This window comes from Ochlerotatus camptorhynchus, unplaced genomic scaffold, assembly GCF_037179485.1.
Source record: "Ochlerotatus camptorhynchus isolate MF236.1 unplaced genomic scaffold, CSIRO-AGI_Acam_v1.1 ptg000183l, whole genome shotgun sequence".
Classification (NCBI taxonomy): domain Eukaryota; kingdom Metazoa; phylum Arthropoda; class Insecta; order Diptera; family Culicidae; genus Ochlerotatus; species Ochlerotatus camptorhynchus.
Window position 1 is genome coordinate 1,263,080 of NW_027040673.1, and position 23,332 is coordinate 1,286,411.

Here is a 23,332-nt window from a genome sequence, read left to right on the forward strand (position 1 = left end):
AAAGATGTGGATACATAATTTGTAGATGAAGAAAACACAAACCATTTTCAAGTTTTTAAGCTTCTGATTCTGGAAGGCCAGACCCTTAGATTTGTTGTTTTAAAAAGTGTTGTGAGCATTTTCGAAAAACAATAGTCATTCGTACATCTTATTTGTCTCAATGTATTTCTTTGGAATTTTATTAAGAATTTATTTATAATTATTCCAGGATTCCCTAAGACGTCTCTCAAAATTCTTATTAGGATTTTATTTGATATTTTCTCTGGGACTCTAGGAATTCTATCGAGAAAACTTTTACTCTATAAGTTTCTTCGGGTTTTTAAAAATTCTCGCGATATTTCACTTAAATTTCTTCCATTATTATTTTTGATCTTCCCTTAGAATACTCTTCAATATTATATTGGAATTCACGACAGAATTCTCTTGGAATTCACCTTACAATTTCTTTTAAATTTTACTTGGAATTATCTAGCAACTCTTCTCAGAATTTTCACCCATGAATTCAATGAATTACTTCTGTCAGAATTATGTTGACCTTATCCTCAGAATACTTTCTGCATAACTTCTTTGGAACTTTCTGCATAATTTCTATGGAATTATTATCTGAAATTTCCTCAAATTTCATGGCAATTAATTCTTTTTAAAATTCCCTGGAATGCTTACGGAAAATCCTTGAAAGTCACCTCAGGGTTCCGTTGAAAAGCTTTCAATAATAATAAATTTCTTGAAACTATAATCAGAATTCCTTTGGAAATCACCCCAGAGTTTATATAAACTCTTCATAATACCATAAGAATTCTCCTTTGCATTCGCTTGGAGTCATAATCTCCAAGAAATTAATCTCGCAATTTGTCTTGGATTTCCACTCAGATCTAATGAATTTTTTTCTAAGAATTTAAAGCAGTTTTTCTCAAAATTTCCTTGAAATTCTTCCTAAAATTAGCTAAGATTTATCCATAGCATTTCTTTTAAATTGTCAATCCTCATAGAAATTCTCAAAGTGCCAGAATCCGGAAAAATTACATGTGTCCGAATGCATTGAACATTTTCTGAGCCCATTATGTAGATTTTAAGTAATTCTTGGATTTTTTGTCATAACTGTCACCTTGAATATTTCTCTTAATCTAAGAATCATAATAATGGTCTGGCTTCTTCCCCCTTCTATGGATGCTCATGCATGCAGCCTTTCGTTGTATTGTGTTCGCGGTGATTGGATTGATTAAAAACCGTTTGTTGAGACCAGATGGAATTCAACTTTGAAATCTGTGTTAGAGAAATCGCTTTTCGCATGAAATCGGTGATTATTTCAATTATCATAGCAACAGTTGCATATTCCAATTATCAAAAGTTACATTTTGAAAAATGATAAAGCCTTAATTTTAACAGATTCTTAGCAAAAATTCCTATCGATTGGTGATACAATTATTGAAATTGGTCAAGGAGCAGCTGAGTTTATTAACGTTCAAAATCTTTCATAATTTTGTTACATGTTCCATTTTTGGTTTTCACAAAGTGTACCCCCATATAGATATCACAGACGTAGTCCTACGTCAAAACAAAACCCAAATTTGAAATCAATAAGTTCAATCAATAAGTCAACTTTTTGAAAAGATAATTTTGAATTGAACTTAAAAAACTCAGTTTTTTGCCGATGAGCAGTTTGGATTTCGTCATGGGTTGTTGAATTGAAAAAGTTTAATTGACACTCTATATTATAAAATTGGATCAAAATGCGAATGGCGATAGCATATGCATATTCGTGAGGGCAGGTCCATATTCGCCTTCATGTCATATATCGCAAGATTTTGTAAACATGTCTCCGTGAGTCTTTGAACAATAAGCCCCATCCTGACGCTTGATACTTTGATATCAAGTGGCTAGCCATCCGTCTGCATAACAGTAAATTTTCACCAAAACACAATTTTCAAAATACTCACACAACAGGGACGGGTTACCGGCGGTGATGGTAACCGAGCTGACATCCTCCTCATCGGCCGCCACCGCCTTCCCACCAGCTCTGTTGCGCAGCACATTGCTCTCATCGCTGCTACTCAGACTCAAACTGCTGCACTCCTTGGCTGCCATCGATTCACCTGCGTTGCACCAGGAAGTCCTTGAACTTCCCGACGAGGAAGTCTTGCTGCAGCGTGACTCAACCAAATCATTGATGATCGCTCCCTTCAAGCTCTTCTCCGATGAGTTGTTATCTCGTGCCAACTTTTCCTCTTCGAAACTTTCAACATCGGATGAAGCAATGGAATCCTTGCGTTCGATCGAATCAACCAGTTCCGATGATTCGTATCGATTATCGTTGATGTCGATGTCGTCGCTCAACTGTCTGGAAAGCTCGGAAGAGCGCACCAATCCACTCAGAGGGATCGGTTGCTGTTGGTGACCAACGGTATTGAATGCACTTGGAAGCTGTGGCAGCGCAAGGGAAACGATCGGTTCAGCAGTGAGGGTTTCCAGATCACGTACTTCGAACTTATGGCGACCGCTGAGAATCATTTCCAGATTCCGGTAGCGTTGGCGTGGCATTCGAATGTTGGACGTTGTGTCCACATCGGGGTTGGACTCCTGATCGAGATCAAACATATGATCGGTAGATGGTTCCCGCTGGTATTGGTGCAGAATACCTTTGCGACAAACGTTAGCAGCCTGTTTGGCACCCTTGGGGTCCATTGCATAGTGTGGAGCAGCCGAAGGGAGACTGATCGGTACCGGATACTGGGGCTTTGGAAGGCTGGAGCTGTGGAGTGTGAACTTTGCCACCGATGCTGGTTCCTGTCCGCTGGGTGGTTTTATTCTAGGATATCAAAAGAAAAGCGATTAGGAGTCAAGGTTGAGTGAATCATTACGATTTAATGGTGTGTTTACTCACAGTGAGTTAGCTGCGACATGCTGCTGCTGCTGGTTGGAGTCGTTTGCTGAGACACACTGCCGGGCGGTGGTATTATTTACGCTTGACTGTGATCGTTGCTCATCGGTACTTCCGCTCGTTGCCGCCGTACCACCGGTGACGGCAGAAGGAGGATTATGCGAAGTATTTTTATGCTCTGCTTGATCGCATTTCGTCATCACTTGTTGCGCGCCAGATTCTGATGATGCTATTTTCGTCGTGCCATGCGCCGATTGATATTTTGGCTGCGGCTTGTGAAGTGCACCGAAGCCGGTATGTTGTAATGCAGATGATCGTTCCTGTTGAACCTGCGAGGGTGCTTGCAGCAGCGGGGTAAATGTTGTGCGTGCTGAGGCCGCTGCGGATGCACTCTTGGAGCGGCGCTTGTCGGTGATGTAGACGTTATTATTGTTAGTTGTGTGAATGTTATTATTGTTGTTGGAATGTTGTTTGTCGTAGTCGATAATTGATTTCGGCTGGAGACCTGCCGATGCCGGTCGCACCACATTAGTTGAGCGGAAACCGAATCGATTGTTCCGGTATGGAGCACCATGTGAGTCCTTTTTGGGTGGCTGAAGGCGTGGCGTCGATCGACCTGTCGTTTTGGTTGTGTCATCGTCTGGTTGATCTGCTGAACCTGCTGTGACGAAGGAATTGAACAAAACAAGTGAACAAAAAATTACCATTTACGTAAATTTAGATTTGCGTACTTTTGACTATAAATAACGACTGACTGAAAGAGCAACCAAACACGGCAACTAGAAAGGCATTTGACCTCATAGCTCTTCAGAGACAATATGTCACTATTGTAATCGATCTTGTTTGCTCAAACAAGCGTTACTTGATCACCAACACACATGCAAAACTTACCCATATTGCCGTTCTTATCGCTAAAAATGCCATCTACTCCGGGATTGGAGATCACAGTTGCATTGTCTCTTTCCGTCGCTTTCTCCTTCTCCAGCCCACCGTACAGATGGTTCCCGTTGGAAGCTGTCGTCTGTGTTTTCTTAAGTGTACCGGTTCCTGAACCTGGCCCAGTGCCATCACCCACAGCTTTTGGTAACTTGCTCGCCGCGCTCGACTGATGTATTTTGTGCTTTTTGAATCCAAAGGACATGGCCGTACCCTTGGTCTCGAGGCCGGCTGCCTTTTTGGATGCCTTCTTACTTTCCGATTGACCCTGCAAATGTGCGGAGGAGGGAGAAAAGCGACTTCGTCAGTATCGTATCGTTCGTTATGGTATACTAAAGTTAGAAGAACAAAACGCTTCGCGTTTTGCTAATGTTGATTTGACGCTCGCCTTTAGTCACGCGTTTCTACGCGCCAGCTGTAGTTACTTTGATATATATATAAAAAAACTAGACTTTTTAAATAGAACACTTTCCACTCCTACTGAGTGTTGACTACTCACACATTGAACTTCAAACATAACGATGACGATAGTAGCTGAACGAGACGAAACAAAGCATCAAACAAACGTAAGAGATTCGTGTCCAAAGTCAATTTACCATTCGTTGTTCGTCGAGAGGAAAGCAACACTGTAGTGAATGCAAATAAAAGCGAAGAATGTAGCGGTGCTATTCCTCAAAGTGGAGTTCTTAATGCTTGATTGAACTTTCACCTTCTGGGAAATAAGGTCAGTACTAAAACAGAGCTTGATTGCCGTGTATAATCAATAAAATAAAACGTGAGTAAGGATAAAACCGTCGGTCTTGAATCTCAAGCATCGAACCACTGATGTAGCCAGTAGATAATCAAAGGCCTTCGGTGAGTGCCGATCTGATTTTCAAGGTCAATGCAGAAGAACAATGAATGACTGAGTGCGGAAAATAATAGTGGATACATTTGAGTGGTGTTGCCTTTGAACTACTGAGTGCGGTCGGTACAAACTGGTACAATAAGTGAGACCTTTTCCAAAGTTACCAGTTTCACCAAGTTATGAGCTCACGAAACGCTATCCTTTTAAAGTTTTTGTAAACAAAAATAGAAACTTAGGATTAAATGAGTTTAAGTTCAACTTTTGAAAACTTTTATGCTAAATATTGCCAGCATCGAAGTAGTTCACATAAAATCTGGAATGTTAAACGGATATTGGTTTAATATTTTTTCTGAATGTTCGAGATAAATTCTTGAACTACCGTAACGTGGTGTTTTTTAATTAAGAGCCACCAGTGTTAAAGTAGCTGAATGCTGTATCATAAAATTCTCTCATTCTCTCTCTCACCAATACAATCTGCATACTATGGCAAATGCAGTAATAGGTTTTAAAGGGTATCGAATAAGAAACGTTTAATATAGTTTGCTATCAGCCACCACTGCGCGCAAATATACTCTGTCCTAGAAATAAGAAAACAAAGTTTGTTAAGTGTTTGGTGTTGAATTAAAGTATCGTCCCTCTGTGCAAATATGTTTCGTTTAATCGTGCAAAGAAATAGCTGCGTGTTGCTAACCGTTAGGCGAACGACGGCCGTAAAGCGGTGAGAAAAGGTTCTTTCACAACACAATTTCTTTAAAGCAATTTTTACTCTTGGTCTCATTCTTTACATATTTCGATTCCTCCCTATGTTTATGGGCACAAGGAACTAGAGGTGAAAGATTTGAATAGCTCTGTTTTTGAGGAAAACGGGATTGAAATCTTTCATGTACGTTTTTTTAATAGAATACCAGCATATTCGGATTAGAAATTCCTGGTCTTTGCCCGTTTTTGTTTCCGAAATTATGGCTTTTTCCCAATTGTGCGATGTACATTTTATTTATATGTTAAAACAAAACGATTTTGCCGAAGCGATCAATAGGTAAAATGGGGCATTACAGAGACCGCTGTATTTTTCCTGGACATTGAATTTATTTTTGCGTTCTGGCTTCGCAATTTGCTCATGTTTTAACTACCTTGAAAATTGGTTCAGAACTCTTTACAAGATTTAATTGGAATTTTCTAAAGAATTTGCTCAAATTATTCAAACATAAATTTATGTTCTCTGCAGAACACTCAGAAAAATAATGGAATTCTTCCTGAGATTCTATTTGAATTTTTATGATTATTCCAAAAGATCACTGTACTCTTAAAGTCACTTAAATTCACCTCAGAATTGTCGTGAATTTCATCTCCGAAATGAATAGATTTTTTTCAGAAATATCTTTAAGTCCTCCTCTAAATTCGACTGAAAATTCACTTGTAATTCTCCTTAGAAATGTCTCCATAATCGTCATGGAATTTCCCACGGAATGTCTTAACAATTCTACTCTGCACTCACAAAATTCCCTTCGAGTTTTATTCAAATCTTTCTTGGAGTCTTCAAAACACTTCTTTTCTCTGAACTATTCATTCCTATATCTTCTTAAAATTCCTATGGAGTTTTCGTCAATATTCTCTTAAAAATTCTTTAAAGTGATTTACCCTGAACCTCTAGTCTTAACCAAGGATCTCGAAATTTGTTCAAGGTCTAGAATCCTATTTTCTCCGATTTTTCATCGAAGTTCACGGGCTTTTCCATCCCAGATTTTTCCCGATTTCCCTGTTCACTGGTCACCCAGTAAGCTCTGCCATTCTAAGATTGATATCAGCTATTTATTCGATGAATTTAGGTTCAATCTCCAAGCATAGTTATCTAACAGGCATAGCATAAATCCGACTCAGATTAGAGGATGAATGAAGTTTCCCTTGCAAATACATACTTTATGGATTTAAAACTATTGTGAAATAAGGTGGATGCAAATAATACTTTCATGCTCTATCGGACATCATTTCAAACGGTATGGGGGGTGGGCGCTGCGTTGTCAAACAATGAATAACAAGAGACTTAGTAAGGGATCATATTTTTGTTGAAAATCTATAAAATCCATTGCAAATCAAACTACAAAATAATTAGTGGGAGGGAGGTTTTGATAACTTGACGTTATTTTCAAGGAGGGTCGGAAGGAGGCTTAATTAAGAGTAAATTTTGCTTAAGTAACATATTTAATGAACACTTCCCTATTTTGAAAAAAAGTTTTATCTGATAACTGTAGGTCTAGTCATTTACGCATACCTACTGGCGTATGTACAAGCTTGTAGGCATGTGCGGACAGTGGCACCGGTGGTGTAGTGGTAAGCGTGATCATCTCTCATCCCAGCAGGCCTGGGTTCAATCCCAGTCGGCGCCACCGGGATGTTCTGAGGCATAACATCTGGACCTTGTATGATTGAAAATTCAACATAACTTTTGGCAGAGTCAGAATATTCTAGGAAATTCCAGAAACTAAGTCTGATTACTCAATTCAATGATCGATGTGTGGAATGTTTGGAAATTACAAGGAAGTTCTTAACATTTTGTAACCGTTCTGTTACAAAGGTCCAATACAATATTTTAAATATGCACCATGTGATCGAGCATTCAAATAAATTTGTATAACACTTGCGGTAAAACCCACTGGGCAGACGATACGGCCATGCTAAACGACCGACTGCTGAATAAGGCGCGCATGGTCGCGGCAAAATGGTGACACGGAGTCACGGGTGATGAGCTGAAGGGTTCTGCGATGCTTATAGAACGGCCATCGTTCACTTTATCTCAGGCGAGCGTGTAGACCAGAAGTGTCTGTGGAGTATACTTTAACAGAATACAAAGTGCGAGTTGTAAATCAAGGTTAAGTGTAAATCACCAATTCAGCTGATTCAGGTAAAGTCGAAGTCATCCTTGAAATTGGTCGAAGGCACTAATGGATGTTACCTCGTCGACCTAGGACCTTTTTCAACCAATCAAATTGTTTTCTGGTTGGCGAGTCAAGGACCGCCATTGCACGCTACGGTCTAGGGGACATTTAGTTACCGTGACCTAAACGTAAAGGACATCGTTCTCGGGCTGAAGGCCCTAAACGCCAAGGAGAATTTCCCTTCCCGGTTCGACAGAGGGCGGCCTTGCCGTCGTCGACCGGCTTCGTCAGAAGGAAGCGCCATCTCCACAAACTGCTATACCAGCCCCGGTAAAACCAACCCGCCATCGCACTACAGCCGACGTTCGGTCAGCCTCGCTTCATCCGCCATTGTCGGTATTGTACCGGAATTTCACTGAGCGGTGGTACCGCCATATTGCCGACAAGATCTGCCTTTAATCATCCGCCATCAAAAGGATCTTTCCGGAACCGCAGCGAGCGCACGCTGGTCTGCGGTCGTCGTAGTCGCCATCGTCATCAAGGGTATGTGCCAAGAAAATCTATCGTTAATTGGAGAAAATACAATGTTTAAATTGATCCGCGCTGTGTTTCAGTTTAAATGAAAGCTTGCGTGCCTTTTCGTCCACGTAGCCCCTCCAGTTTGCCCAGTAGTGCGCCGACTCTGAGACACAGTTCAAGAAGTTTCGTGCTGCTGAGTTGTTGTCGGGCAGAACATTAGTTTCAATTTGTTGGGCGCTAAGTGACACTCTGTTAATACTTTGTTAATTTCTTTGAATTTTCATTGAATTACATAACTTGCTTTGGACGTTTGCTCTATATCCTTTCGAAGTCACCAGAATGTTATTTCTTCTCTCCTGAACATTGCATTGAAACTAAACCGTTTGAAAATACAATATAGTTTTCTGTATATATGTATATCATCTCATTTTTGCCTATCGCTAAAAATCTGCTAATTATCAATTTTATCTAGATGAACGCGTCATTGGGATAGTACTAATGGATATTTTTGGTCACTATTGAAAATGTAGTCGATTGCTGAATTTATGTATGGGCCCAAATTAGGGGCATTTAGGCCGACATTACATCCATTTCTCCTATATATTCGAAGTACCCCAAGAAATTAAAATTCTTCTGGAAGTTAATCAAATTTCCTCAAGCCAACTCAGAAAGTCCCCTATAGTTTTTCAGACATCCAAAAATTACACACCAAAAAATTCTGAATTTTACTGGCGATGTAAACATCCATGCATGCAAACATTCATACATGTAAACTTCCTTTTCACGTAAACTAGCAACTTGCAAGAAATGTTGCAAACAAAAGTGGATAGTTGCATACAATATATGGGATATTACATGACATGTCTCATAAATTTACACGATCTATAATCTAAACTTGTATGATATATGACGCTCCATTTATGTGCATCATAGTAACGGAAATTTACACTACTTTTTTTAGCTGTGTATGTGATTTATATTGTGGCATCACTGCTGATTTTTAATTTGAGTCTGTTTAATTTTTTTGGGGAATTTATTGTTCTCTAAATGACTGTAACAGTTAAAGCTGTTTTAGTTATTTTATGAGAGCCCTTATTAAATATTGTGAATATTTTCATCAGCATTGAATAACATATTTATGAGATGGATAATAACTAGGTAGGTCATGACTTTTCATACACATTTCCTGACAGTTGGTGAAAGGTCATTATGGATTCAAGCTGCTGCACGGGTAAGTTGGACATTGATTAGCTGCATCGTAGGTGATTTGCCCATAATTAATATCAGCGGATTTTCACATTTCTGGCGACCGTGACATGAGACGAACCTGGAATCTTGGAGACTCCCGATAGGTAATAAATGGCAAATCACCCACTTGCAAGGAAAATAGGATAAGAACGCGACCATTCTAAATGCGAGTGAGGATGGATTTGCAACAATCGTATCCTCGTCGTGGCAAAGCCACAGGAGAGAACGCGACCGGGACGACCGTTCTGAGAAAACGATTGAGTTCTTCTTAATGCTGCTAACAGAATTGTGAAGGTAACCACACCGGAGGTAACGGAGCCCTCGACGGTGTCAAGCTGAATCGCGGTATTTATAAATGCGATCGGAACCGCCAACAGGGGATACACAGCTAAAAAAAGTAGTGTAAATTTCCGTTACTATGATGCACATAAATGGAACGTCACATATCATACAAGTTTAGATTATAGATCGTGTAAATTTATGAGACATGCCATGCAATATTCCATATATTGTATGCAACTGTCCACTTTTGTTTGCAACATTTCTTGCAACCTGCTAGTTTATGTGAAAAGGAAGTTTACATGTATGAATGTTTGCATTCATGGATGTTTACATCGCCAGTAAAATTCAGAATTTTTTGGTGTGTAAGTATGCAATTCCGGCAAAACCAAGTAAGGATGAAATTTATGAAGGAACAACAAGGAAATACAAAGAGAAGGTAGTTATCAAACGTTGGCAACCGGTATCTAGATCCTAGATACGCATTTGCATGCTGCTGAAAATTATTTGATGGGCGATGAGGATAAACGGATTAAAAGTAAATAGTTGAGAGCCATGAGAATGAAAAAGAGCAGCACTATTTATTTTTGTGTTGTTAATGAACAATCTAAGTGATTTCCTGGATCTCCTGTTTATTTATTAGGGTGTTCAAAAGTTCAAAACCATGGACGTAGTCGATTGATTCCCTCACCAAAACATGTTTTGCAAACTTAGATGAATTCAGTACCCAAAAGTTAAGGCTAACACTAGGAAGTAACTGAATGTCTATTGCTGCTTTTATTATCACCAGTTGGAATTTTAGGTCGAATCCTTCTTGATTTCTAGGTTGTAGCATTGTCCGAGTATCATGATGATAATGTAGAGGTACATTTTCCACTTGCCGGGTGGGTCATAAGTACAGGTTTCGGCAAACGTCTACCAGAATGAGACACGGTAAAGAAATTTCTTGTCCTGGATGGACAGCTTCTGCCATCACTCACCCTTCTCCTTCTCGTGGAGGAGTTGAACTTAATGGTTGGCAACGGTCAGCGTATACTGGCTAACAGTTCCAGCAGTGGCCGACGATCTCGCGCTTACCAATCTTATCATCGTTAAAGCCAGAAGAATGAATGTTGTACAAAGAAAAACTCACATTCGTGTTATTTGATGCACGTTGTACTTTTTAACAGAACAGGCACAGTGATGACCCTCGTAATTTAGTTCTCATGGATGGTATACTTGGCAATGTAAACAAACAATCTCAAAAGTCATAACTGCAGGGTTGCCAAACTCATGGGATACTGAGATCGACAGCTTGATTGCCACACTTCGCCACACTCGACCAAACGCTTGCCACAGATTTCGGCACAGATAAAGTTCTCGGTACAGATAGAGGTGTGCAGAGTACCCCTTGCATATGATAGTTATTTGATAATTTTTTTTTGGCTCGAATGTTATTGTACCATTTGTGTTGTGTGAGAGAAACGACGGTAGAGCATGAGTGTATGAATACAAACAGACTGTCGCGCACGACAACGAAGCGAGTGTAGTAAAAAACGTCAACCGTTTTAACCCCGTTTCAACATCAACTTCATCAATAGGTCTCTTACTGCTTATTTCGTCAGAAACAGGAAACTAGCAAACCCTGATTTTTTTTAAAGTATGGACAGGTCTAGTGTACATATGCGTTGACAATGAAATACTGAGAGTATCCACTCAAGTAGCATTCAAAAGCTCTTAACAAAATCAAATGCGTCTTGAAATTGAAATATTAAATTTTTTGCTAAACAAACTACGAATAAATGAAGCAATTCGCACTCTCCAAAAATAAAGTTCAATTTTATCACTGCAAAACTTTTTCCTTAGATGTGAAGCTACTTCAAAGAAAGTAAATTATTAAATGGTGCATTTGCCTTCACTATGAAATAGTAATATGCTAGGTTGTTGATTTAAAAATCAATGCCCTCTGTGCTCCCCTACACCAGAAACATCATACCCAAGTAACACAAATTCATAGAACTATGTTGAGAAAAACTTCTTTACAACCAAAATCGATTCATACAAACGTTATATACACTGTCATAGAACATGTGCGTTTATTGGGATATAATAATTATAATACGTTTTGGCTGCGGCACAAGAACTGAATTGACTGCAAATGGCGACCACCAGTCTACCGGGGGATTTGTTTGCGGTTTGGCCTTTCGTTAAAACGCGAGTGCCTAGAGTAGAAGTATCGTATGACTCGAAGAGATATGTACGAACGTATGCTTGATTTACCCTCCCTCTCCCTGTTTCGCTGACGATGCGATGAAGGGCTGCGGGAGGTCGGCGGAAAACATGACCCATTTGTAGGCGTCAGCCGGGCGAGGAAAATGTAATTACAGGTGTAACATATGCAGCGGGATTGGCCATCTAATAAAATAGATTGAAATAAATTGAAAATAGAATAACATTCAATATCCAGAGAAAATTCAATCAACCGAATCATCCTTGTATGTCTGTGGTTCTCACGGACTACAACTCTTGTGACCTTTTTAACGGTGAATATGCCATAGGACATCATCGGAAAGTGTTCCCCCTTGTTCTGTTAATTGCAAAAACAAGTTTGCTCTTTAGGGGGAAAAGGAAAAAAAAAGCACCAGCAACATCAAACGAAACGACGCGACGACTCAGTTCAATAAGTCCTATGCTGTCCATGATTCCATAACTGTCCCTTGTGAGATTTTAGTGAAAGTGAGCTTTCCGTTGCAATGTGGTTCAAACCTGTGTTTAGTAAATTTTGTGAAACATACGAAACATTATTTCCCCTATAAAATCTCGAGGAAGAAGAAAACAAAAACGGCGTTCTTATAGGCATGCTGTTTTTGCATATGCGACTGTTATGTGTTTATGAGCAGTACAGACAAACTGTAGAGTTGCATGCAAGCATGGCTTCTTTGACTCTCGTCGTCGCCGACGTCGTCACCGTCGTTGTCTGCGATAAGAGTTCACACGATGACCGTCCCACCAGCTGTAGGACTGCACGTTGAACTTGGCTCCGAGGAACATGAGAAATTGAGTTCAAAAGTTGTACCACGCTTTTCTTCTTATTAAAATGTTGTTCAAAGTGGATTTTGACATGCATTCACTACATGGTGCCAGTCACCACCCCCGCCTCCTTCCGTTTGGTTCTTTTATGTTTTCGGCTTCCATTCCATTCACGGCGTTTACCTTGTTCTGTGGCGTTCGCACGCCACGCTCATCGCAACGTCGGGAGACCTTCTTCGTTCATCGATTGAGCGGAGAAGCGTGAGTCGCGAAAGTGTAAAGTTTAAGAGGTTAGAGCTTCAAGCACGTAGATCTATCGTCGTGGTCGTAGGGTTGGAAGGTTCAAACACGTGCCCCAATCGTGTACGGGGGGACACCATTCAGTGCGCCAAATGGCTTTCATGGCAGCACACAAGTGATTTAAATTCAAAAAGTGACATCGGTGGAGAAGAGCAAGGTGAAAACGTTTTTTTTTTGTTCGTGATGTTGCTGATCACGGTTTAATTAGATGGTTATTGTCGATTGAAAAGGATACAGCTGAGGTCTGATGGACACTGACAATAACTGTCTTGAAATGGGTTGCTATTGAATGCAATCGTAGTGAGCTTGCTGTTAATAGTAACTCACTGAGCATGTTGTTCTGGGTCAAATGACCTGGATCCTATATAAAAACATCTTTTGCTTTTTTACACCATTCTCATGATTCATCATTGCATGTGTCATTCAAAACTATTATTTTGAATGCAGCAACTCGGGTTTCTATATTAGGCTACTTAATCAAGCAGAGAAAAATAAAAAATAAGAACCAAGAAAATAAAAAAAAACAAAATTGAGCAACACCAGTGACTTGAATCATTAATAGCTTTTATTCCTTACATTTGATCGAAAAGAGGAGTTCAGCAATGTTGTAGCTGAGAAAACTTCATACAAACACAGCTATTTTTGAAGCGGTTTGAAGCAAAAATTTAAAATTTGCACCAGTCTAGTTCGTATGCTTAACGTACTCATGATGAACCACAATTAAAAAAATATTGCTCTACCGCAACAACGTAATTCAATCCACAGTGCCATAAGGAATTTGCTGTGCTCCCTAGAAGTATTTTGTTCATCCCAAGGTCGTCCCATTCTAACGTTTCCGCAGCTCCGCAGTACAATGCACACAGAGAGTCCTTCAAGCTCTCCACCTTCTCTTGCGAATCACTTTGCTTCAACTTCTGCACGGTTATCCATCACCAACACCGTTAATAGCTGAATGACCGAATAATAAAACGGGCAGGATATTAGCGCTGAAAGATTTTCCCTTACACTACAAAAACTGGGTGAAAGGAACCGTGGGAAATGGAACCATATTTGCTGCTGTCTGTGGCGATGTAAAGAAGCAAAGTGGATTTATTTATATCTCTGAGATCCCCCGGTCTTCTTGCACTGATCGATAAAGCATGCTTGGCATACACAGTTTTGGTCACGAACTGCTCATTTGCTAATAACTTTGCACACAGTTGACGGAACATAGTTCTTATTGAAGCAGTAGATAGAATAGAGTGTAAGCTTGTTATAGATATGTAAAAAAAAGTAGATTTTAATGCTAGTAGTAAACTGTATTTGTTTTTGCGTTGTCAAAATTAGCTGAGAAATGCTCACTACACATCTCGTAATTTAAGTGTTAAATTGATTAGTGTTGATTCAAATGTTAAGCTTTACCTAATCTTCGCATATCTATAGTAAACTATGAGCCTAATCTATCAATAACTTTAAAGAAAAATAAATTTCAACATCTGAGTGAAAAGTTATTACCAAATGAGCAGTTGGTGTGTTCAACTGTGCATGCCAAGCATGCGATAAAGTTATGGAACTGTGTAGACTGTAGATGTTTCATCATTCTCAGTCAATATTGGAATAGAGTCTTTGGGGAAGTGAATTCAAGCAATATTGAAACTCAACACTCCTATCAGAGCTCCAAGTGGCTATGGAATGATTTCGTTTTCTAGTGTTGGTGTTAGCTTTGGGAAAAGTCAATCAGTGATTGCGCCATCAGCAAAAGGGTGTGCACTTGAAGACGCCTTATACCGCATTCAGTCATTAATCATTCAATCATCGATTCCTGTGCTGATACAAGACCCCGTGTGAAAGTCACTGCCAATATTTCTATCTCGTATGCCATAATAGATGGGTTTTTAAAATTTACCTCAATACACTAAATGACTACCATTAGTCTTCGGTGGAGCCGCTCCCCAGCGAGCTCCTAAATCGTCAACTAATTTCCCCCCGAACGAGTCGATACCTGCAGTACAAAGTTGCACAACCCATAATAGACCGACACTCCCATCAACGGATGCAGCGGCGCGGGCAAAATTGCACTCTCCTAACTGACATCGAAGCGGTATAATTTTCCACTGTGATGAGTTGCTTATTTTTACATAATCCCCGTTCATCATGCTCATCGTTTTGTCATAAATCACCGTTTGAAACGAGACGAAACAAAGCTTATTGCACATATTCCACTCTGCTCATGGGAGCAATTTACTTGACAACGGAATGTGCATCGAGTGGAATCATAAAAATTTATATGAGTTTGATGTCGCCCCTGTTGGTTCATTAATATTAAACAGCAATTGCAAGCTGATATGAAATCACAACGAACCAGACAAGGCGGCGACTGTTGTTGGTGCCAACATTGTCGAAAACCTCAAACCAACTCTTTCTCCTCGACAGCATGAACTCGAAGAAAATATCTGGAGCACATCTCGAAAGTACAAATCATCGTGACGAGATAGCATCAACATTACGAAAAGAGCACAACCTTTGCTGTCCTATTCACCTGGCTCGGGGCGGCTGCTCGACCTGAACGAATGGATGCTGCGGATGTCCATTTTGTACCATTATATGTTCTTCTACTTCTAATAATCACCTTTTAAGTTGAATACCCCGTATCCGAACTGGGTGGCGCGGTGGCACGAAATGGCCGCATAATCCTGAGCTTTCTGTCGGTGATTCACCTCCCTTCTACACTATAATCCGTTTGCTCATCGAGTGGTCGTGTTTACAATTTCTCGTAAACTCAATTGAGCCATCGTTTCCTCAAAACAAGGAAGTATAAGCAACGCAGAACAGACAAAATCGTGTCAGTTTAATTTTCTTAAACTGCAAAACCATTTGCCACAGAGCAATTTGGAGCCGTGAAAACACGTACCTATCATCTTGATCAGCATGATCTTGGCTCCGAGTAGTAGGTACCGTTCAATCGCAGGGGAAAGGCTGGAAAATTGCTCTAATCCGGGGCGAAAATTACGTAAAAAATCCAATTACCGATTCGGTGAAGAGTATGGATCAACTGATTTTTTTTTCGTATTTCTTAGATTTCTCCTTGGTTCACGTCTGCTTGCATGCATAGCTAGCATACCCTTCTGTTCATCGTCTGTGGAGGTGATGTTTTTTCTTTGTTGGTAAACAAATAATAATCAACGCGCGGGGCTAGGCCAGGTCGCCGCGGGGGCTTTTTCGTCGGTCGCTTCGCATGAAGTGAAGTGCTCTATTTTTAGCTCCCGTCAATTGAGGTGGTCGGTGTGGCTGTTCCTTGATGAGAGGACTGAAAATTGGTTTAAATTTGAACAGAGCTTTTCCCGAAAGTGCAGGATGTTAATAATTACAAGCATGGACAATCATGACGAGAGATGTCAGATATTTTTGAAATGCTCAGGGGATACACGTGCAATTCCCAATCGAATCGACTCAGTCCTTTCACATTCCCGTTGAGAGCGAGAGTGTTGCAAATGCTTTGTATGAAGATCATGAGTACCGGGTGGGACCTGGAAAAGGTAGGCAGCTTCTCATGCTAGCATATGAAGATGGAGTAATTTAGCTGCCAAGGACTGATTCAGTTATCGCTGGGTGGCCAGTGTATTGTCAGTTTTAAATTCCCTGTTTTTTTTCCTGGTTCAAATCTGAAAAATTTCCTGTTTTTTTTCCTTGATTTGTTTACCGTCGATCTTATTTTCTGTGCTGAGCACCAATGCTACCGACGCACAGTGGTTTAAAAGTGCAAATTCGTGAACTTAATTGTTTTCTGAGATGTACGTACGTTTTAGCATTAAGGTGTCTTCAGAAGATTTTCATAGTTCTGGATTCCGCACCTTTTGGAATGTTCACCTTAATTTTTCTTAAGGTGCAACTGCACTTCAAAAAGCTAACTTTTTTATATTAATAGATATCGAGATGATGTCTTCTACAAAGTTGTTGGGATTTCAATTTCAAGAAACTTTGCTGAAGACATCAAGTTGCCATGACTTCATTGTATGAAGATATAAGAGATTATTTGCCAGTTGCACCTTAAAATCAGTTGTTTGAGTTTTTCTATGTCTTATTCACGTTGTATCTCTTTGGTGTATTCTGCAAAGTTTTAGATAATATCTAAACACACAACTTTTCTGAAGACACCAAAGTGCTATGATTTGATTGGCGAGAGATACAGTGATTTTTAAGCAAAAAATCACCCTTTTTCAAAATGCTATAACTAAGCTGGCCGCAAATTGCCGCACTTGCAACAAGTTTCATTTGAAAGCTCAGAATTTGTACTTGAAATGTTGTGGAGATCATTAGAATCCGTTGGTATCATGGAAACTGTGGTGGATTTTAGTAAACAAAGATTTAAGATTTTTGTATGTGGCTATTCAAGTAAAAACGATATTTTGCTATCGAACAATGGTCTCGATTTTTTTTTCGTTTAATTTCTAGTTTGTTTTTTATTATTCTAAAGTAACTTAAAAGTAAAATAACATGTAAGAATAATCAAAACATAACACCGAATTTAAAAGTGATGTTTTTAATACAAAAAGATTTTGACATCCTCTCTTACACAATGAACCCTTTGATATCGAGCTAGGGAGATTCGACTGTAATTTGTTTTAAAGGAGGAAAAATGATCAAAGCAAACTATATATTTTATTTGAAAAAAAATAATAGTTTGTCGGCTGCTGTCGTAAGACCTGTTACTGCATTTCAAGTACCAAGAGAAGATCAGAACATCGTTTTCAAGAAACATCCATCGAAAATGTCCAATTATTCATGAGGTATTGATTTTAATCTTCGTAAAACTTATTGAAAATTGTGAAACATTGAAGGAACATGTTAACTTTTTTGTTCAGTTAAAATTGATAAGCGTAAGTTGCTGCAACTCTGGAAGGAAACCCAAGGAAGTGAAATTGAAAAGGTTCGAAAAATGAGTCAAGAAGTGTATAAAGCGTACAACATTGACGAGTCCGATTTAAATAGAGATGATGAGGAGAAGGCTCTGTTACCGATTGGCAAATATTTTAAAAAGCTTTATCGCAAGTTCCACCGATCCGAGACAAAAATGATCAAATGCAATATCCGCTACTTCGAAAAACCCTTCAATCTTCCCACTCTCTTGCTCTTTGAACTTCCTTCAACAAGCCGAGGTAGAACAACGTATCTAAGACGGGGTCATTCCGTTAGCAACTTGACTTACGCTACTCAAATGAAGTTGCGTGAAGGTGGATCCGTAGATGCGACAAAAGTAGTGAAGGAAGCAACAATGACAACCCCTACCCGAGCATCAAAGATACTTGTTTCGTGGAGAAATTCTCAGGAGAAGCAGCCCTTACAGTATTCTGACCTGGGAGCACTAGCAATGATCATAGATGCCAACTTGACCAAGTCACAATACCTCAAAATCCAAGGAGAAGCAAAACTGAGAAACGTGAATATTTACCCGTCGTACAACAAAATTGTCAATGCCAAGAAACAGTGCTATCCGGAAGATCAATTTATTATGGTTGATGAAAAAAATGCCGAAGTAAATCTTCAAAAACTTTTGGACCATACCTCAAGTAGGATTGTTTTGGCAAACAAGGAGCATCTTGAAGATTTTTCAGATGACGAGCTCAAGCAGGTTGTACCTTTTTTATTTTCATTATAGAGACTTTGAACCAATAATTTATTTTCCTCAGGTTGTACTTTTGGTAAAATGGGGATTCGATGGCAGCAGCGGACATGCGGAATCCAAACAAAAATTTGAGAATGACGACGGAGAATCTAGTGATTCAAATATGTTTATTACTTCCTTAGTTCCTATTAAGGCAGATGTAAACGGAAAAGTTTTGTTCCAAAATCCCCGACCATCATCAACCCGATTCTGTAGACCTGTGAGGATTCACCTCGTGAGTGAAACTACGGAAGTATCAATCAACGAGAAGAAACATTTAGAGAATCAGATTGACCAGCTTGTTCCAACAGTAATTACGGTAGAAGGCCGTACCATTATTGTGCGCTATGAGATGGTTTTGACAATAGTAGACGGAAAGGTCTGCAATGCTGTTACGGGCAACAAATCGTCACAAACTTGCTATATTTGTAATGCAACCCCGAAATTGATGAACAATCTTGATTCAGTAACTGAACGCGTGGAGAACAGCGATGCTTTCCAGTTTGGGCTTTCAACTTTGCATGCCTGGATCCGGTGAGATTTATTAAAATTAAGTGTTAAGTATTATGGTTTGATACAATATCAATATTTTATAGCTTTATGGAATGCTTTCTTCACTTGTCTTACCGACTTGAAATTAAAAAATGGCAGGTAAGAGGACATAATGTTCAAGCCATGAAGATTAGAAAGAATCAAATCCAAAAACGGTTCAAAGTGGAAACTGGCCTGATTGTTGACAAGCCTAAGCCTGGAGGATCTGGAACGTCCAACGACGGCAATACTGCCCGACGTTTCTTTTCCGATCCCAAGAAAACAGCTGCAATAACTGGACTGGATGTGACAGCACTGGAACGATGTGGTACCATATTACAGGTAATAAAATGGAATACTGAAAAACCAGATGTACATACAAACAATACAATATTCTTAGGTATTAGCGTCAGGGCACAAAATCAACACGGAACGGTTTTCTAGATATTGCATTGAAACAGCAAAGTATCTAGTGGACCTATACCCCTGGTACTACATGCCAGCTTCAGTGCATAAAATCCTGATTCATGGTGCCCAGGTCATCAATCATTTCACGGTTCCTATCGGACAGCTTTCCGAAGAAGCACAGGAATCGAGGAATAAAGACCTCAAACGATACCGCCGAGACCACACTAGAAAATGTTCCAGAACGATCTTGAATCTTGATTTGATTCGCCGTTTGCTAGTGTCTTCAGATCCACTAATCTCAAGCATGCGGAAAAGCCCCAAAAAGGAGACAAAAAATTTGTCTCAAGACGCAAAGTTCTTGTTGAGCTTAGATGATGGAGAAGAAATGGATTCGGAGGATGAACATGATGTTTCAGATGATTTGAAGTTTAATTTGTTTATCAGAAATTTTTAATTGTTACTTTGGTTTTATGTTTGGATTAGTTTAACATGTTATTTTACTTTTAAGTTGATTTAAAATAAGTAAAAACAAACTAGAAATTAAACAAAAAATCAAGACCATTGTTAGTTAGCAAAATATCGTTTTTACTTGAATAGCCCCATACAAAAATCTTAAATCTTTGTTTACTAAAATCCACCACAGTTTCCAGGATACTAACGGATACTAATGATCTCCACAACATTTCAAGTACAAATGCTGAGCTTTCAAATGAAACTTGTTGCAAGTGCGGCAATTTGCGGCCAGCTTAGTTATAGCTTTTTGAAAAAGGGTGATTTTTTGCTTAAAAATCACTGTATATCTCGCCAATCAAATCATAGCACTTTGGTGTCTTGAGAAAAGTTGTGTGTTTAGATATTATCTAAAACTTTGCACAATACACAAAAGAGATACAACGTGAATAAGACATAGAAAAACTCAAACAACTGATTTTAAGGTGCAACTGGCAAATAATCTCTTATATCTTCATACAATGAAGTCATGGCAACTTGATGTCTTCAGCAAAGTTTCTTGAAATTGAAATCCCAACAACTTTGTAGAAGACATCATCTCGATATCTATTAATATAAAAAAGTTAGTTTTTTGAAGTGCAGTTGCACCTTAAGAAAAATTAAGGTGAACATTCCAAAAGGTGCGGAATCCAGAACTATGAAAATCTTCTGAAGACACCTTAATGCTAAAACGTACGTACATCTCAGAAAACAATTAAGTTCACGAATTTGCACTTTTAAACCACTGTGCGACGCCAGGAAGGGAGAGCTCCCACACCTGGACCCTACCTATCGACCCATTAACTCATCAACCGGGGACCATCGGCTTTACTTCCTGCGACTAATAAGAGATTTATGCCTCAGAAAATCCCGGTAGCGCCGACTGGGATTGAACCCAGGCCCTTAGGGGATAGAGGCAATCACGCTTACCACTACAACACCGCTGAATAGCTTAGTTAGACTCGAATTCTCTTATGATTTTAAAATTTACAAAGTACCAGAGTCAAGGGTTTTCAAATGTCACATTGCCGAACGTTATCGGGATGAATGTGTCATTAAACCGATATTTAGAGGTGATTTGTTTGTTTATTTGTTTATTAAGGACATTTTACATTTTATTTAGAGGTAGATATTAAATTATTAAATAAAATAAATTAATTTGTTATCGTTTTAGAAATGTTGAATTTGATACAAAGACCTTGTAGCATGCAAATGTTTTAACGCATTGTGATGTGATGATAAAATTAAGGCCTGAAGAAATCCTAGAAAAAATATTTGAAGAATTACAAAGGAGTTAAGGAGAACTCCTAGGTGATTCTGCGATGAACCAAATTTGGATTTTAAGGAGAATAGCATGTGAATTTGAGGAGAACTTCAAGAGAAATGTAAACACAATTTAAAGAGTATTCTGGGGAAAATTTCCTAGCTATACTTTGGTGGCTACTGATTTTGCTAAATAAAGTTCCCTGAGTTTTCCGGGCTTTCCCAGAACTTCAACGGAAAATTTCCAGGATTTTGAAGATTTTTTTTTAATGTGAGTTTCTATCAGAGATGCTAGATATTTTTTTTTCAGAAGTCTGCGAAAAATGTCTGTAATTGGGCTGCATAGCAGAAGTTTTGCGTGTGACGGAGGGGGGGGTTGTGAAATAGATACGAAATGTGAAATGTCAGTAAAAGCCATGTTCGAACAAAATAGACCTGCTTTTAACGAATTGAATCTAATTCGAGTTGGGAATCATTAAAAGCAATTAATAAAAAGATAAATTACGATTACAATACAAATGAGGACACCTATAAGTTGAGATTAGTTCACTCATATTCTTCAAAACGTAATTTACTCATAGACTGATTAAAACTTTCCGAGCTTTTACAGGAATTTGTTTTCTAATATGAGAAACATCTCGATGTACATATGAAATTAGTAAACTTCTAGAATGAGTAAATTTGTCGTCGATTTTGGTCATATTCGAAAAGATTTATGAGGCTCGGAAAATTTTACTCAGTCTACAAGTAAACTACGTTTTTTGCCTTTCTCGTACACCAATGTGTACTGAAAGGCTATGATATCACTTGAAAAACACAATTTCGTTGTTCCAAGACCATATGGCATATACCAATAGACTCATCTCAACGGGATTGGAAAATGTTTCTGAATGTGTGTATATATCTGGAAATAGGGCCTATCTGCTTTGATCGATTCTCTTCATCGACATTCTCTTTTGATAACCACGGCTATGCAAACAGTTTTCGTGCTATTTTTGCCACGCATGATGAAGGAGGTTTTTATTTAACGTTCAAATCGTCAAATACAACATGGAATGTTGGTGCAGCTGAGTTATTAACGAAAGAGAAAGTCGACGAAGAGAATCGATCAAAGCAGATAGGCCCTTTTTTCCAGCGCTGTATATATCCCAAGTCACAATTTGGGTTTTATGAGGGTTCTGTAGACCATGATTTAGACTTGTAGAGTGCTTTAAAACCTTGATAAAACTTGCAATGTTACTTGGGATATGTATGTATTATGTATGTATGTGTGTATGTATGTATGTATATATATATATGTACGTAAGTTCGTATGAGTGTAAGTCACTCAATTTTCGCAGAGATGGCTGAACCGATTTGAGTGACACCACTTCCATTTTGTTTAAACTGTTCTCCCATATGACGCTATTGAATTTTATCCTGATCGCACATTGGGTTCCGCACATTTGGGTTTTTCAGCGACTGTGTCTATAGACAGTCAAGTTATAGACCGGCCAACGTGAGTTAACGTATCCAAACAAACCGTCAAATCGGTATGGAAAATGTTCGTTTCGGATACAACATGGCAGCACATTGACAGGTCTACAACTCAATATAGAGCTGGAATGAGGGTGTAACAGCTTTTGTAAACAATGATTTCTATCGATGATTCTTAGGAATTCAAGGCTCGCCCACGCAAGTCAACATCACCATCAGGTAGGGTAAGATATCCCCTACCCGACGGTAAGGTTGGTTTGCGTGGGCGTGCCTTGAATTCGTATAAATCATCGAGATAAATCATTGTTTACAAAAGCTGTTACGCCCTTATTCCAACTCTATCTAGAACTATGACCGTCTATAACAGTGACAGCTCGTTCGTGTGGTGGATTTGAAAACGCGCGAATTTCTAATGCGTGTTGCAAAATGCATCGCACGTGTAATTTGATTAAAGATGTAAAACAGTGTATTCAAATAAATTTTAAAATTTTCCCTAGATTACAAAAGTTTGTAAATATCTGCGAAAAAACTAAAAAGTCTGTAGATGTCTGTAATGAAAAAATGTCTGTGAAAAAATAAAAGTCTGTAAATTCACAGACATGTCTGTAAATCTGGCATCTCTGGTTCCTATAAAT

The 23,332-nt window shown here is 39.0% G+C and overlaps 1 protein-coding gene across 20 annotated transcripts in view; it reads right to left on the reverse strand.

Annotated features, from left to right (window-relative positions):
- LOC135702051 (probable serine/threonine-protein kinase DDB_G0282963) overlaps window positions 1–23,332 on the reverse strand; it is a 244,593-nt gene that overhangs the window by 75,712 nt on the left and 145,549 nt on the right. For 11 of the 20 annotated variants that reach the window (XM_065223029.1, XM_065223028.1, XM_065223027.1 and 8 more), the window contains 3 exons: window positions 3,770–4,082; window positions 2,882–3,539; window positions 1,938–2,806 (listed from right to left, as the gene is read on the reverse strand). In XM_065223029.1, the coding sequence (XP_065079101.1) occupies window positions 1,938–2,806; window positions 2,882–3,539; window positions 3,770–4,082 (1,840 nt within the window). Of the gene's footprint in view, window positions 1–1,937; window positions 2,807–2,881; window positions 3,540–3,769; window positions 4,083–4,313; window positions 4,383–4,410; window positions 4,597–23,332 lie in introns of those variants that run through there. The other 9 variants (XM_065223026.1, XM_065223023.1, XM_065223021.1 and 6 more) reach the window with 4 other exon arrangements.